Raw genomic sequence first — 15,882 nt, 5'->3', positions numbered from 1 at the left:
CTTTGTGCAGCGCTGCGTAATCTGTGTGCGCTATATAAATAAAGAATTATTATACTAATAAAATGCCCAGCAGCTGCCTCTTTTTACAAATAAATGGCCAGCAGAGGCCTCCCTTCACTAATAAAATGGCCAGCAGCGGCTTCAGTTCGCTAATAAAATGTGCAGCAGTGGTCTCCCCTCTTTAATAACATGCCCAGTAGTGGCCTCCCATCACTTATTATATGCCCAGTAGTGGCCTCCCATCACTAATTATATGCCCAGCAGCGGCCTCCAATCACTAATAACATGTCCAGCAGCAACCTCCCCTCACTAATAACATGTCCAGCAGCTACCTCCCCTCCCTAATAACATGTCCAGCAGCGGCCTCCCATCACTAATAAATTGCCCAGCAGTCGCTTCCCTTTACTACTAAAATCCTGAGCAGCGGCCTCCCTATACTGATAAAATGCTGAGCAGTGGCCTCGCTATATTAATAAAATGCCCAGCAGTGGCCTCCCTCACTAATAACATGTCCAGTAGCGGCCTCCCTTCACTAATAACATGTGCAGCAGCCTCCATTCATAAATAAAATGTCCAGCAGCGGCCTCCCTTCACTAATAAATTGCCCAGCAGCGGTCTACCCTCACTAATAACATGTCCAGCAGCGGCCTCCCTTCACTAATAACATGTCCAGCAGCAGCCTCCCCTCACTAATAACATGTCTAGCAGCAGCCTCCCTTTACTAATAAAATGCACAGCAGTGCATATGACCAGCCACAATATCCACATATGACCAGTCACAACATCCACATATGACCAGTCACAACATCCACACATGGACTAGTCACAGCATCCACACAACGACCAGCCAAACCATTCACGCTAGAGCAGTCACAACATCCAAATATGACCAGTCACAGCATCCACATACTGTATAACCAGTCACAACATGCACATATGACCAGTCACAGCATCCACATACTGTATAACCAGTCACAACATCCACATATGACCAGTCACAGCATCCACATACTGTATAACCAGTCACAACATCCACATATGACCAGTCACAGCATCCACATATGACCAGTCACAGCTTCCACATATGATTAGCCAAAGCATGCACGCTAGAGCAGTCACAGCATCCATGCTAGAACTAATCATCACATCCACTTATTTACTCCAGTTTTTTACTGACCCTTATTAATCTTTAAATCAAAAATTATCAAAATGATAACCCCTATTATCCCAAAAAGTAAAAGACATTTATGCATACATGATTAAAATTCCCCTCCCCCCCCAAAAGAAGAACGTATAAACCAGATCATCCCAACAGATGTCTTATATATGCACCTACTCTATAGTAAGGAATAAATTACATGGGGTTTGATATGTTATACTGTATATACAATATATCTGAACATATTGTCATGTTCTAGCCTCAATTATAACACAAAAGGACCCAGGAGGGTCATATAACGCGACACATATAACCGGAAAACCTCTTGTTGTTGTTATATGTGAGGTAAAACCGTTGATAATATGTCCTCCAGGCCCGGCCTATTTAGCCCAAATGAGCACTGCTGTAGTGAATTGAGTTGTTGAATAAAGTGCGGTATTGTTTCATTTTTCATGGGGATCCCATTAACATGAAGCACATCACTGTCCCTTACAACACAACGTTGTGTTCCTGTAGTTCCCATGGCAGCCGGATTCTTGGCCTACTAACTCTTCATCCACGACTTGTTTCCCATCTCACCCGCATTGTTGTGCAAATTGAAGCAACAGTTATTTAAATGCAAAAGCTTGAGAAAAAGGGCAATCATTGGCGAGGAGCACGCTAGGGAACGGCGGAGGATAATTGGGGGAGGATGTGCGCTTATTTTCAGGAGAATTCCTATACATTAGAGGACAATCCTGTCAGGCTTTTGTGTATATGAAAAAAAACCCCATAAGAACTGTGTTGTATGGAGGTGTAATATATTGCTGCATTATGCGGCGGTGTAAGATTTTACTGTGTTATATGGCGGTATAATATATTACTGTGTTATAGGGCGGTATAATATATTACTGTGTTATATGGCGGTATAATATATTACTGTGTTATATGGTGGTATAATACATTACTGTGTTATATGGTGGTATAATATATTACTGTGTTATATGGTGGTATAATACATTACTGTGTTATATGGTGGTATAATATATTACTGTGTTATATGACGGTATAATACATTACTGTGTTATATGACGGTATACTATATTACTGTGTTATAGGGTGGTATAATATATTACTGTGTTATATGGCGGTATAATATAATACTGTGTTATAAGGCGGTATAATATATTACTGTGTTATATGGTGGTATAATATATTACTGTGTTATATGGTGGTATAATATATGTTATAGGGCAGTGGTGGCGAACCTATGGCACGGGTGCCAGAGGTGGCACTTGGAGCCCTCTATATGGGCACCCTTTCCATCACCCCAAGGCAGGGCTCCCCAGACAGGACTTAAGGCCTCTTGCAATCACAGGCAGCCCAGGACCCTAGAAGGACGCTACTCCTTCTTTCTACTGTATTTGTGTCCTCAGGTGTCTATAGATTTTAAGCCTGTGACAGAGCAGGGAGTAATAAGTTACAACTTAAATTGTTGCATTGGCACTTTGCGAAAAAAATGTGGGTTTTGGTTGTAGTTTGGGCACTCGGTGTCTAAAAGGTTTGCCGTCACTGTTATAGGGCGTGTATATACTCATATTTATCATAAGAAGATGGTGACCACCTTTTACATGCATCCTCCGGGAACCAATAGTTCTTTGCAACCATGATCCCTAAACAACCCCCAAGAAATTTGTTTCTTCAACAGCTTGTTGTGGTTTTGTACTCTTTCTGTATACAGTGTATATGTGTCCTGATCAGTAATCTGTGACAGAACCTAGCACCACAATATGAGATCTTTAGCATAAGTCATCCCTATATGGCGGTATAATACATTACTGTGTTATATGGCAGTGTAGTATATTACTGTTCTATATGGCGGTATAATACATTACTGTGTTATATGGTAGTGTAGTATATTACTGTGCTATATGGAGGTATAATATATTACTGTGTTATATGGAGGTATAATATATTACTGTGCTATATGGCAGTGTAGTATATTACTGTTTTATATGGTAGTGTAGTATATTACTGTGCTACATGGAGGTATAATATATTACTGTGTTATATGGAGGTATAATATATTACTGTGTTATATGGAGGTATAATATATTACTGTGTTATATGGAGGTATAATATATTACTGTGCTATAGGCAGTATAATATATTACTGTGCTATAGGCAGTATAATATATTACTGTGTTATATGGCGGTATAATATATGACTGTGTTATATGGAGGTATAATATATTACTGTGTTATATGGAGGTATAATATATGACTGTGTTATAGGGTGGTATAATAAATTACTGTGCTATATGGCAGTGCATTATATTACTGTGCTATATGTGTCCTGATCAGTAATCTGTGACAGAACCTAGCACCATAGTAGGAGATCTTTAGCATAAGTCATCCCTATAAGTAAGTGCTCCAGAGTGGGAGAACCTCAATACAGGCAGTCCCCGGGTTACATACAAGATAGGGTCTGGAGGTTTGTTCTTAAGTTGAATTTGTATGTAAGTCAAAACTGTATATTTTATAATGGAAGTTCTAGACAATTTTTTTTCTTTTGCCCCAGTGACAATTGGAGTTTCGAAATTTTTGGTGTAATTGGACCAAGAATTATCAATAAAGCTTCATTACAGGCATCTTACAGCTGATCATTGCAGTCTGGGACTATAGTAAAGCATCCAGAGAGCTTCACCAGAGGTCACAGTGGGCAGAGGGGTCCGTCTGTAACTATGGGTTGTCTGTAAGTCGGGTGTCCTTAAGTAGGGGACCGCCTGTACATGAGGCGGAAGAACCTGGAAGTTCACCAATTAGGTATTTGAAAATGTTTTTTTTGTCCAGCTCCTAATATCTATGCACTCTATCAGTCCCTGTTATTCTAAAGCATCTGAATTATATTTATGTTCATTTCTTCTAGTTGCATTCTAGCTTACAAAGCCATTAGAAACTAAATAGAGGGTGTGCACGTTTTAAAGGGACACAAAGGTGTTCGACCCATAAAAAATGACCCATATGTTGGTTTGATCCCACGGACTGAACAGTGGATGGGAGTCCTTGCATCAGACAGAAATATGATACAAGGACTCCCAGTCTGACGCCCAAACTGCAGCGCCAGTACTGTAAGGCCCCTTCCACACTTGCGTTGCAGATCACGTCAGAGTTTGATCAGGGTGCGATCAGGGTTTGGTCAGTGAAAAACGCACATTTTGCATCAGAGTGCAATCAGTTTTCAGTCAGAGTTTGTTCAGTGTCTCAGTTTTTCACGCGCGTTTTCAATGCAATTTCAATGCGTTTTTCACGCACAAATAATGCGCGTGAAATGGACTGAGGACTGAGCTCTATCTTTTCTATGGCAGTTGATGCGTGAAAAACGCATTGCACTTGCATTGCACTTGCAAGTGTCTCAGAGTGCGATGCGTTTTTGATGCATCTCCATAGACTTGTATGGTGCGTTTTTCACGCGCGTGACTTGCAAAAGTAGAGCATGCCGTGATTAAAACGCGCATTAAAAAAACTGCGCGTGTGTGCGTGAAAAAAATGCAAGTCTGAAAAAGCCCATTGATTACAATGGGTCAGAGTGCAATACAAGTTCTGCACGTCAAAAGCACGTGAAAAACGCAAGTGTGAAAAACGCAAGTGTGAAAGGGGCCTTAAAGAGCCAGTGCTGCAGTTGAGGTAGCAGATAGGGAGTCCTTGCATCTGTGATTGAAATAATACAAGGAAGCTCATTTTAAGGGGTTTCAAAGAATTTTAGCATCGACCTGTCCATAGGATGGATCATTCAAATACAATTCCTGACATGGACACCAAAATGAGGATGAAAGGGAAACCGGGAATAGCTGTATATTGTTTAGTGTATTTCAGGCCATACAAAAAACAGTTTTATCATCATAAAGTGATGTTTGCTATTTTCCTTTTTAAATTTTTATTTTTTTTTTATACAGTTACACATTTACTTTATTAGTCCTGTACAATGGGGTTTGTACATGTGATCTTTGGACTACTTAGTTCTCATGTAGTACAATGAATTGTGTCTGCTTGTCAGTACTTTGCTGAAGGTTAGCCAATCACGAAGCTCATGTAGTGGCAAACTTTGGGGCAGATTTACTTACCCGGTCCGTTCGCGATCCAGCGGCGCGTTCTCTGCGGTGGATTGGGGTCCGGCCGGGATTCACTAAGGTAGTTCCTCCGCCGTCCACCAGGTGGCGCTGCTGCGCTGAAGTTCCCCGGAGGCACGCTGGAATGCCCTGAAATTCACCGGCCTATACCTGGTGAAGGTAAGTGTAATTTTCCCGACACTTTTTTTCTTAAATGCGGCGGTTTTTCCGAATCCGTCGAGTTTTCGTTCGGCCACGCCCCCCCGATTTCCGTCGCATGCATGCCAGCGCTGATGCGCCACAATCCGATCACGTGCGCCAAAATCCCGGGGCAATTCAGGTACAATCGGCGCAAATCGGAAATATTCGGGTAACACGTCGGGAAAACGCGAATCGGGCCCTTAGTAAATGACCCCCATTGTGTGGGGCTACTTTGGCATCCAGAGAGCTAACAATGGGCTATATGTCTGTAAACTTATTTTGTTGGCAACCTTTTATCAGTAGCGACAATTTACTATAGTGATGATGATAAATATAATACTGCACAGTAAAACGTGATTTTAGCTGTTTTGTGAGAAAGCAGGGGATCTTTGCGTCACATATCAGTTTGATGCTCAGATACGCATCTCTGACACAGTGGTCGCCAGAACATGGTCCATTATTCACGGACCCAGTATCTGCACACGATGCAAAAGAAATGTGCAATATTCATAGCAGTAATTCTGCAGCTTTTCCAGCAGAAATCGTCTGTCCTTGGTAGTGGTTTTATGTTGCGTCTTTTCTGTATCAGGGGGTGGAGATCACTTTACCCCTCCGCTGACATACATTTGATACATAGAAGTAAATGTTTAGATCTGGTTGTATCCCATAAGTATACAAAAAATTATTATAGCTGCTGTATTTTTTATCATGTACTGACATCCCCAACTCTGGTCTGGACAACTGCATTCACGTATTATTTGGAGATTTTTTACAGGGTGACACCACCCAAATAAAGCTATTTAATTGAGCTGACACCTATATGAATCTCACCCCTGCCACACCCTCCAGCAGAGCTCAGAATCCAGGGATTTCACTTGCAGTTCTCCCATATTTCCAGCAGAGGGCACTCACGTCACAAATGACAGAAAGACAAACTTCCCTGCACTGCTATTAGACAATTCCTATTACACCCCATGCATGTAGAGACAGAACAGAATGAAGAACAGTGCCTTATATCAGTCTACATCCATTACAGATTTACAGATCTATTAGGAGACTGTGCACACTTGTAGCCCACACACTGCGCCCATCTGCAAACACCCAGCTGTCAATAGCGGACTGTAAAAATCATGTTATGACATCTGCCTACCTGTGTAATATGACTGTAAGGTGTGAACCGATGCTCCTTCATACATGATATGCCCTTATAATACTTTCTCACTGGACTCATAGGCCCACATTTATCAAGGCTTGTACAAGCCCTAAAATAGGCTCAATTCCTGGCGTACGTTTAGGAATTGCTTCCTCACGCTTGAGGCGCAAGCTATGGGCGAATTTTATGCCACTTAGTGCCAGCAAATTATAAATGTTCTTCATGATAAATGTGACCATGTACATCACAATGCAGCATCCAGGGACATATTCACAGCATACTCCACACAGAGGAGATCACTCCATAAGGAAATCACAGGACTTATTCAGAAGACCATAATGCTGATATATTTCCTAGATTACATTACAAATCCGAGCCCTACCACAGCTCATGTAAATGGCGCATACAAGTCAAAGATCACCATACACCCAGGACTTCTCCAGAGCTGCACCAATTCTCTGGAATGCCCTACCCTGGACCGTCAAACTAATACCCAACATCCAAAGCTCTTAAAACCCATCTATCACATTCCCTATCTGCATGGAACTGCCTTTACTAACCCATTCTGTGTCTTCCTCCCGTCTGGTATTCAGTAGACACCAATTACAAAGCTACAGAGTTCTCTGCAGTTCTACTTACCTTGGACTTTATATACAGTATAAGAGTACATTCAGTCGCCCGTCTATGGGGACATATAAGCAGCCGCATATATACGTCACCATAGACGGCAAAGGCAGCGGTACGGTACTCCGGGAAAAGATAGAGCTTGCTCTATCTTTTCATGAGTGTGCGGGCGTGCGCCACTGTTTCTTATGGATGGGGACGGGGCAGTGTGAATACACCCTAAGATGGTGGCTGATAACTAGTTCAAGCAGTAGCATTTTCATGTTATTTATTAAATTATTTTATTCTGTTCCCTTGTAAAGAATGAACCATTATATAAGCTCTTGTGTCACCCCCATCACCCTTCTTGACATCAGGGCCCTCATTCCTGTTATGACTATGTTTTACTTGCTTTGTCTCATTTTATTTATGTCCCCCATGATTTGTAAAACGCTATGGAATATAAAGATTATTATTATTATTATTATCACTATGATGCCAGACCTGCTATGCATCAATGCCACCAAACAAATGGACAGTGTAAACCTTTACCCCAAAGTTAACAATATAAAAAATATTATTCGTTTTCATCCAGAATATTTCCATACTTGGCCGCATTCATCTTTCCTTCAATTACAACCAGTGGTCCTGTCCCTGCCCCCATAGCATGATGCTGCCACCACCATGTGTGGCAGGTGTTTGGCTGGTGATGAGCAGCGCCTGGTTTTCTCCACACATCCCGATAAGGAGCACTGTAACCTTAATCGACACAAGAGGAGAAGCCATTATATATGGGAGCTCAATGGGCAGCACTATTACCTATGAGGGCACAAGATGGGCCACATCTGAATATAGAAGAGGAGCACCAGAGGACTGTCCAGGCCCAGACATCCTATTATACAGGTTACTAGGATCTGCTTCTTGTAAGTTGATGAAATGTGGGCCCTAATAAAGATGTAGCCACAATGCAGCACTGGAAGTGACCCAAGGAGCACTTTGGGCCAGGGTTGCCATGTTGTGATTTTGTTGTAGCCAGAAACATAACTGTAGCCTGTAAACCCGGCATAGAGAAAAGCCATATCCATGCAGCCTTAATCCATGATCCCGTACTGTTCAGCAGCTTTTTATTGACAATGTTGTAATGAGACGATTAATAGTATAAGCTGTACCCACAAGGGATATTATTAATATGGGGTTATAGGTCATTGTTCATGACCCCTCGCTCTCAGGCCCTGCTGCGTTTGCTTGTGGCATTAAGGACAAACATCGACTCCTGGGGGTACAAGTGGCACGGCAGGACTGTAAATGTGTTGCTATTTTGGATGAGTGCTGTGTTCAGCAGAAACCGAGCGGCTGATCGAGGTAAATTAGTGCACATTAAGAAACTGCTTCTCTCCGATCAATAAATATACTCTGGAAACATAGACAGCGTATTGCTACAGAAGCCGCGGCTGGAGGGACCAGGGCAGCAGTGGATAACGTTTTTACAGCTCACGTCTTAATGACGGGGTGACCTGCCTCTAACAATTAGTGCATGGATGATGAATGCTCCCTCAAGGTTGCCTCAAAGATGTGACCACGGCTTACTGTACGGCTGGTGTTATCACTGAGCCGTGAGCTACAGCTGACACATTACAACCAGGCGTGCACTGGGCCTGGCCTAAAACAGCTAAGGAACTGGCCTGGAAAATAGAGAAACGGGGACATTCATGGGGAACGGGGGGGCTGGAGATTGTGAGCCGTGCAGAAAAAATGAGTGTCTGTACAGTCGTGGCACCAGCAGATTGTTTACCGCCAACAGGCATCACCGTCAATACAATATAAAAATTGTATTGTATGTTCTGGGCCAATGAAATGTCCCCACACTACAGCCCCCTACAACCATGGAAACTTCAGTTGTATCACTGTCATTATTCAACACTTGCAGAATGTTTGATGGCAACTTAGCAGCAGTCCACATAGATAATAGTTGGGGTTTCCACCTCTGATACCCCCTACTATCACAAAAATTAAGGTCTTATGTCCCTCTATTAACTTAGCTGACGATCATGCACTTTGTCGCGGTATTCACAGTCTGTGGGACTGTGCACCATAGTGTCTTCAACAATGTGGCCCCTGCTTCCTGTTTTACTGTATTATAACTACAACCAAAGTCTATGGGACTGCATTTCTGCTGATATGCAAACTGAGATAGAAAGATTCATAGGGGTCAGGGGAGATCTTCTACCTCACTATTCTTTGCAAGAGACTTCTGCATCCATAGTGTTGCAGACACAAGGCTCTCCTGCTAGCACAGAGAGCATCACATGACCTCCCTCTCCTTCTATCAGATTGAACAGAGAACATCAGCCCTTTCTCTTTGTGAAAGCCTCTGGATCTAACCCTCTGGATTAGTGATGGACAGTCCGGCTCTTCTTAGTGAGCTGGATCATTAGGCTTGGCTCACTGAAAAGAGCCGCCTCTTCTGGCTCATGAACAGCTCCCTTAAATATAATGCAGGAAGTCTCCGTTCTGTGGTGGAGTCAGCCATTAAGGGTAGGGATTAACTGAGCCATCGCTCACTGCCTGGAGCCCACTTGTGTAGTATAATTTTATTAGAAATAGAGATCGGAACAGGACAGGAGGAGACACCCCAGTAAACTTCACATGCCCTATCCTCCTGCCTGGTCCACCCCTCTGTAATGTAATCTGGAGTAAATTACTCAACAGCTAAGACATCAGACGGGAGCCGGCTCCAATCTATCACTGAAATGAGCCAGCTCTTTGTGCCTGCTCGGCCACTAACGGTCCATCACTGCTATAGATTCACAGAAATAACCATCAGAGGGAGAGGAGAGAAGAATCACATGCTTTTATAAACTCAGTAGGATAGCAAATAACCTGCTGGACATAGGTAATGAAAGTAATAGGCAAAGCTGTCCTACATCACAAGATCTAGTTATTTGTGTAAATTGTCAGAATTATGCTCTAATTTTTGAGAATCCCTATAAATGAACAGGCAACAAGCTCAGTGCACTAGTGGGATTAGGGGGATGTAAGTTTATATCCTGCCCTGACTTTGATCATAGTACACACAGCAGTACATACAAGTAGTTACTATCCACTACAGATAAAGAGACCTGGTGAAATTAAGACTATCCTATAATAAATGTATATTAGTCCATTATTGATGGAGCGCAAGGGGCAGCTGCTGAAGACAAAGCATCCCTTGTGCTGCAGCTACAACACAAATGTCACGTCCTTTTCATCTAAGTGGGAGACAAATGGTCACTACTCGCAGCCAGCAGGTCTCAGGGCTTCACATAAAGTACATGTGCGTGTATGATGGGAGTACACATGTAATTACATCCTGAGATGTCAGCGCCAGGATGTCCAGTGATCATACGTGTACTTACCTCCGGGTGACCTCACATATATGACGTGTCCTCAATCAGTACACAGGTACCTAGTGCCACACACTGCAGGAAACACAGGGACTGCTAGCTACATCCTACCCCTAATGATTGCTGTATGGTATATAATAAAGGTAATTATTATTTTCACTACTTGCTCTTATAATTAATGGCGCTTATATAGTGGTTGGATTCAGGAGCTGTATGGACACTGATACACTACACTCCCTACTCATAGTGATGCCTTAGGGAAGGTGATTAGGGATATAGCAGTGATAATATAGATTTTTCCATTGTTGTTAATAGGACCGTATAATGATAGTCCCTGTTATAGTCACTTATGCTTTGGTTATTCTCAGCAAGGATGGAAATAGTCACTGAGGGGTAAGTGAAAAGGCAAAAAGTGATAGTAACAGAGATGTCCTTCACAGTGTACTTGGGTTGTAGTGTGACTCTCGTTCAGATGCTTTATATTAATCTTAGACTCCAGACCTCTATATAAGTGTCTCACCCAGAATTTTAATACTTTTAAAAAGTCATTTTAAAAAATTTTAAATTCTGAATAAATTACTGGTACTGTTAGACCCTCTTTTTAACAATTTTAGATGTCCTACATTCTGGAGGCTGTTGATCCAGTGACTGCCATACTTGGAGTAGGAAAGAAATTTTATCTATAAGGGTGATGGCACACGTGGCGTTTTGAACTCGTTTTTGGCCAGTTTTTAAGCAGTCCGTCAAAAAACGCATGTGTTAAAAAACACATGTTTTTGAAAAACGCATGCGTTTTTTGGAAACGCATCAGTTTTTGACCGGATTGACCAATTATCTTAATTAAAATGTGTCAAAAAACGCATGTGTTTTTTTAACGGACTCCTAAAAATGGACCAAAAACAGGTTCAAAACGCCATATGTGGCATCACCCTAAGGGTGCGTCCACATGTTGTAGTTTTTGGAGCCTAAAGCACTCTGTACTCTGTCACTCACACAATGTACCACATGATCCTGTACATATTTTTGTCTCAATTTATTTTTTATAAATACTGTTTAGTTTTGCCTACCCCAGTGGCACCAGTGTCAGTGACTCCACATGTCACATATGATTCCACCTGCAGAATTCAACCTTATATAAGTCTTGCAAAGATCTTTACACTTAAAGGGGTTTTCCAGCCTTTTATTATTAGATTATTAGGGTCTGACACCCACTCCCATCAATTATAGTAACTGTTTTCAGCAAGTGGAAGTGCTCAAGTCGCACAGTAGACTTACACCACAACAGACTGCTCCGTTCTCTGTGCTGGCCATACCAGGATACTGCAGCTTAACTCCCTTTCAAGTGAATGTGAGCTATCATGTCCAATACACAGTGTACAGAACCATTCACTTCAATTCCATTCACTGCGTAGTGACATTTACTGCTGAGAACAGCAACTTGGGGGATTGCAGAACGCCTGACCCCCATTGATCTGATATTAATAGACTGGGCAATTCTTTTAATGGCTGATTTTAAAAGAATTGCCCAGTCTATTAATATCAGATCAATGGGGGTCAGGCGTTCTGCAATCCCCCAAGTCGCTGATCAAACTCACTGATCATATTTTATGCTACATAAAAGGTGATCAATAGTTGGTAATTAGAGACAAGCGAGCATACTCGTCCGAGTTTAACGCTCGTTCGAGCATTAGCGTACTCGCAACTGCTCGTTGCTTGGACGCATCTCGCGGCGTTTTGATTTTTGGCGGCCAGAAACAGAGCCAATCACAAGCCAGGAGACTCTGCACTACACCCAGCATGACGTGGTACCCTTACACGTCGATAGCAGTGGTTGGCTGGCCAGATCAGGTGACCCTGGAATAGACTATCCCAGTGATGGCGATCCTTTCAGCGGCCGAGTGCCCAAACTGAACCCAAAACCCTGCTTATTTATCGCGAGGTGCCAACCAAAAATTAAAGCAGTAACTTATTGCTCCCTGTTCAACAACTTTCAATCATATTTGCCTCCTGAGGACAGCAACACAGTAGAAAGATGGAACATTTTCATCATTTTAGCTTCTTTCCAGTGTAGCTCTGTACACAGAAAATCGTGGGGCCAGCAGAATGTCCTCCAAAAATAATTCGACCATGTCTATTCATTCTCCCTCTTCCTACAGTCCCAAGTAGCGAAGTAAGTATCAAAATATGACCAAAAGTAGCATCTTTTAAGTTGCTTGGAACTGCAGGAAGATTCTTTGAGTCCTGTCTGGTGTGCTGGGGTGGTGGCCCAGGTGCCCACAGAAAGGGCTCTGAGTGCCACCTCTGGCACCAGTGCCATAGGTTCGCCACCACTGGACTAGCCCCTGCCCGCGCTGCTCGGATCATTCTCTGTCTGGATTCCGATAGGGAGAGAGCTGCTGCTGGTCAGGGAAAGCGTTAGGATGCTCTATTAGATTAGTTTTAGGCAGGAGTGATTGTACAGGAACCCAAAAGCCCTTGTTAGGGCTACATTAGCATTTTTCAAAAGTTAAAGTGACAGTCACAGCACAAAATCCTTTTGTGTGCTGTCAGTGTAGGTTAGAAACTAGCCATAGCAATCATCTTCTGTGGTTGCTGTCTGATTTCTTCTGCACGTTTTGTTCTATAAAAAAAACATGTTATACCATTTGGGGTATGTCGCCATGCCACTCTCTAGCCTGCTGCCGCTGCCTCCGCATGCCGTCCCCTATAGTGTCAGGGTCAATTATTGGGTGTTTTAGATGCTATCTCGCCTTACTCACTCGGTCACTCTGTCATCGCCATGCTGTTGCCCATCGGAAAAAGTTTGACTCGAGTAACGAGCACCCGAGCATTTTAGTGCTCGCTCATCTCTATTGGTAATAACTGCACCTACATGACCACTTCTTCACCAAGTGCATTGTGTGAACCAGGAGAGTAATGGCTCCAATAAGAGCATTATTATTACTTTCATATCAAGTGATCTATTTTTCCTTATTTCCATAGTTACACCAACCTCGTTGTATCCAGCGATTTTAAAGATCAAGTAAACAATCCAGAAGTTAAGGTCCGAGGGTCCAATGTTGTCATCAACCAAATAATCAATAAGCTGCGGCTCTTCATACAGGTAAGGCAGACAGTCATTGATATGTTACTGTCCTGTTGCTTTGGGTGTAATTGACAAGCGGGCCCAGGTAAAATATCCCCTGAACCAATCTCTATTTATTGTACATACATTTGAAAAACAGAACCACTAGGGACAGGGGCCCGAATCTTGATCCTCTTGATGATTTTGGACCTGGACTGTACCAAAAAAAATATATATATATATTGTAAGAGTTAGAGAACCTATTAAAATAAACTTTTTTTTTTAGAGACATCTTGTTGTTGGCCTGAGGGATTGATAGATGTGTGTACATAAAGACATGACACTGGAACCTGGGTCATTCATGAGCTGTATGGTTATTTAACAAAGTAACTTTAAGGCCCCATGCACACGACCGTATAAAAATGGTCGGAATACAGCCCCATGCATTCCAATAGGCAATATAGTGAGCCGTATAAAAATATACAGCATGTGCTATTTTCCACCGTATGGCGCATAGAAGTCAATGGGAACGTATAAAATACGAGCTAATTACTTGCTGCATACGGCTGAGGTGCATTCTGTCAGCCAGCCAATAGTCAGCCATCCATCATTTGCCAGCCCACCATATTTAATATGTATACGGCCCAATACATTGCCATACTCTTGCAGAAGAGAAAAGACCATATGGTCGTGTGCATGAGGCCTTAGGGTGATGCCACACATGGCGTTTTTGGTCCCTTTTTAGTCCGTTTTTCCCAATTATCTTAATAGATAAACAGGTTGTGAGAAGCCAAACGCATAGTAAACGGCCAAAAACGGACTGAAAACGGATGTTTAAAAACGGACCAAAAACGCCGTGTGTGGCATCACCCTTAGAAAGGTTTTCCTATGGTTTTGCAGAGGTGACCTATGTTTAGTTGGATTGAGATCTCCTTACTAATTAGCTGATTGAAGGGAGTGTGGCGCACAGGTGAGTGCTCTGGAATTGTACACTTCACCAGATAGGGGGAAACTACGCCTGGAATTGCTGCTCAATTCTATTTATTTAAACGTGATCTCAAAAATAAAATACTTCACCACCTGACCCCTTCCCTCACTTGATCAACTGGGTACAAAGAGTTAAACCTCTGTCCCTTTAAGGAACTCTAACCTTTACAATCTGGTGTTAAAGGGGTATTCTCATCTGGGCACTCACATTCAGTTTCATTAATCTGCCATATGTAAACATTTCTTCAATTGGATGTTATTAAAAAATATGTTCCTGTGTGAAGATAGTTTCTCATAAATGTAGTCATGTTGTCCCTTAGAAACGAGACAGCTTCCTCGGATACGGCCACCTCTGCTGGAGGGATTGCACAAAGAAACAAAAGGTTTTTGTATATAAAATGTCCAGGAGTTACTACATGTCGCACAGCCGTCCTGTGGTAATGATTGCTGAATCCTGGTGGTTCGGCAGGACTCTATAGCGCAAGTCTGGCCACCGCTGCCGGAGTGTGACGTGGTCGTATCCGAGGAATCTATCTCGTTTCTAAGGGACAACATGGCTACATTTATGAGAAATTATCTTCACACAGGAACATTTTTTTAATAACATCCAATTGAAGAAATGTTTACATGTGGCAAATGAAATGCCCAGATGGGAATACCCCTTTAAGCAGCTTCTCTCACAAGTATGTGCCTGAGAAAAGGTTCCTGGTCTGCAGGTGTCTTGCAAAAGTGTTAGGCTACATTCACACGAAGGTATGGGGGGCGTATATACAGCCGACGTATAAACGGCGTATATATGTCCCCCATATACGGCAATGGGCTCACGGTGCCCTGCAGGAGCAGTACGGTGCAGCACACGTGTGGCACCATACCGTTCCGTAGCTGGGAGAAAGATAGGACATGTCCTACCTTTCCCCGTAATGCGGCACCGCGGCCATATATCACTATGGAGAGGGGCGGGGTGGGCGGCGCTCATCCCCTCCTCCTCTCCCCGGTGCCGATGTATGCCCGCTGTACTACGGTACAGCGGGCATACATCGTGTGAATGTAGCCTTAGTCCATTCTATGCCAGTTTTCCATTTTTTTTCACCTCTCATTTATTATATTATTTCTTTGTTCCTCTGGGGTCTGCCCTGACCTGCTGCTCGTTTCCTGGATTGATCATACGCTGCCTCCGAGAACATGTCAATAATTAACAAAAGAACAATTCAAGATTATTTTTTTTACATATTAGTATATAAAAC

At 42.7% G+C, this 15,882-nt stretch overlaps 1 protein-coding gene across 3 annotated transcripts in view; it reads left to right on the top strand.

The window, feature by feature from the left end:
- Positions 1–15,882, top strand: part of LOC140122445 (glypican-5-like) — a 165,811-nt gene that overhangs the window by 61,734 nt on the left and 88,195 nt on the right. For all 3 annotated transcript variants that reach the window (XM_072143318.1, XM_072143316.1, XM_072143317.1), the window contains one exon: positions 13,570–13,690. In XM_072143318.1, coding sequence (XP_071999419.1) covers positions 13,570–13,690 — 121 coding nt within the window. The remainder of the gene's footprint in view (positions 1–13,569; positions 13,691–15,882) is intronic.

The sequence above is a fragment of the Engystomops pustulosus genome, chromosome 3 (genome assembly GCF_040894005.1).
Source record: "Engystomops pustulosus chromosome 3, aEngPut4.maternal, whole genome shotgun sequence".
Taxonomy (NCBI): Eukaryota; Metazoa; Chordata; class Amphibia; order Anura; family Leptodactylidae; genus Engystomops; species Engystomops pustulosus.
The sequence above is the reverse complement of the archived record's forward strand: the minus strand, read 5'-3'. Positions and strand labels throughout refer to the sequence as shown.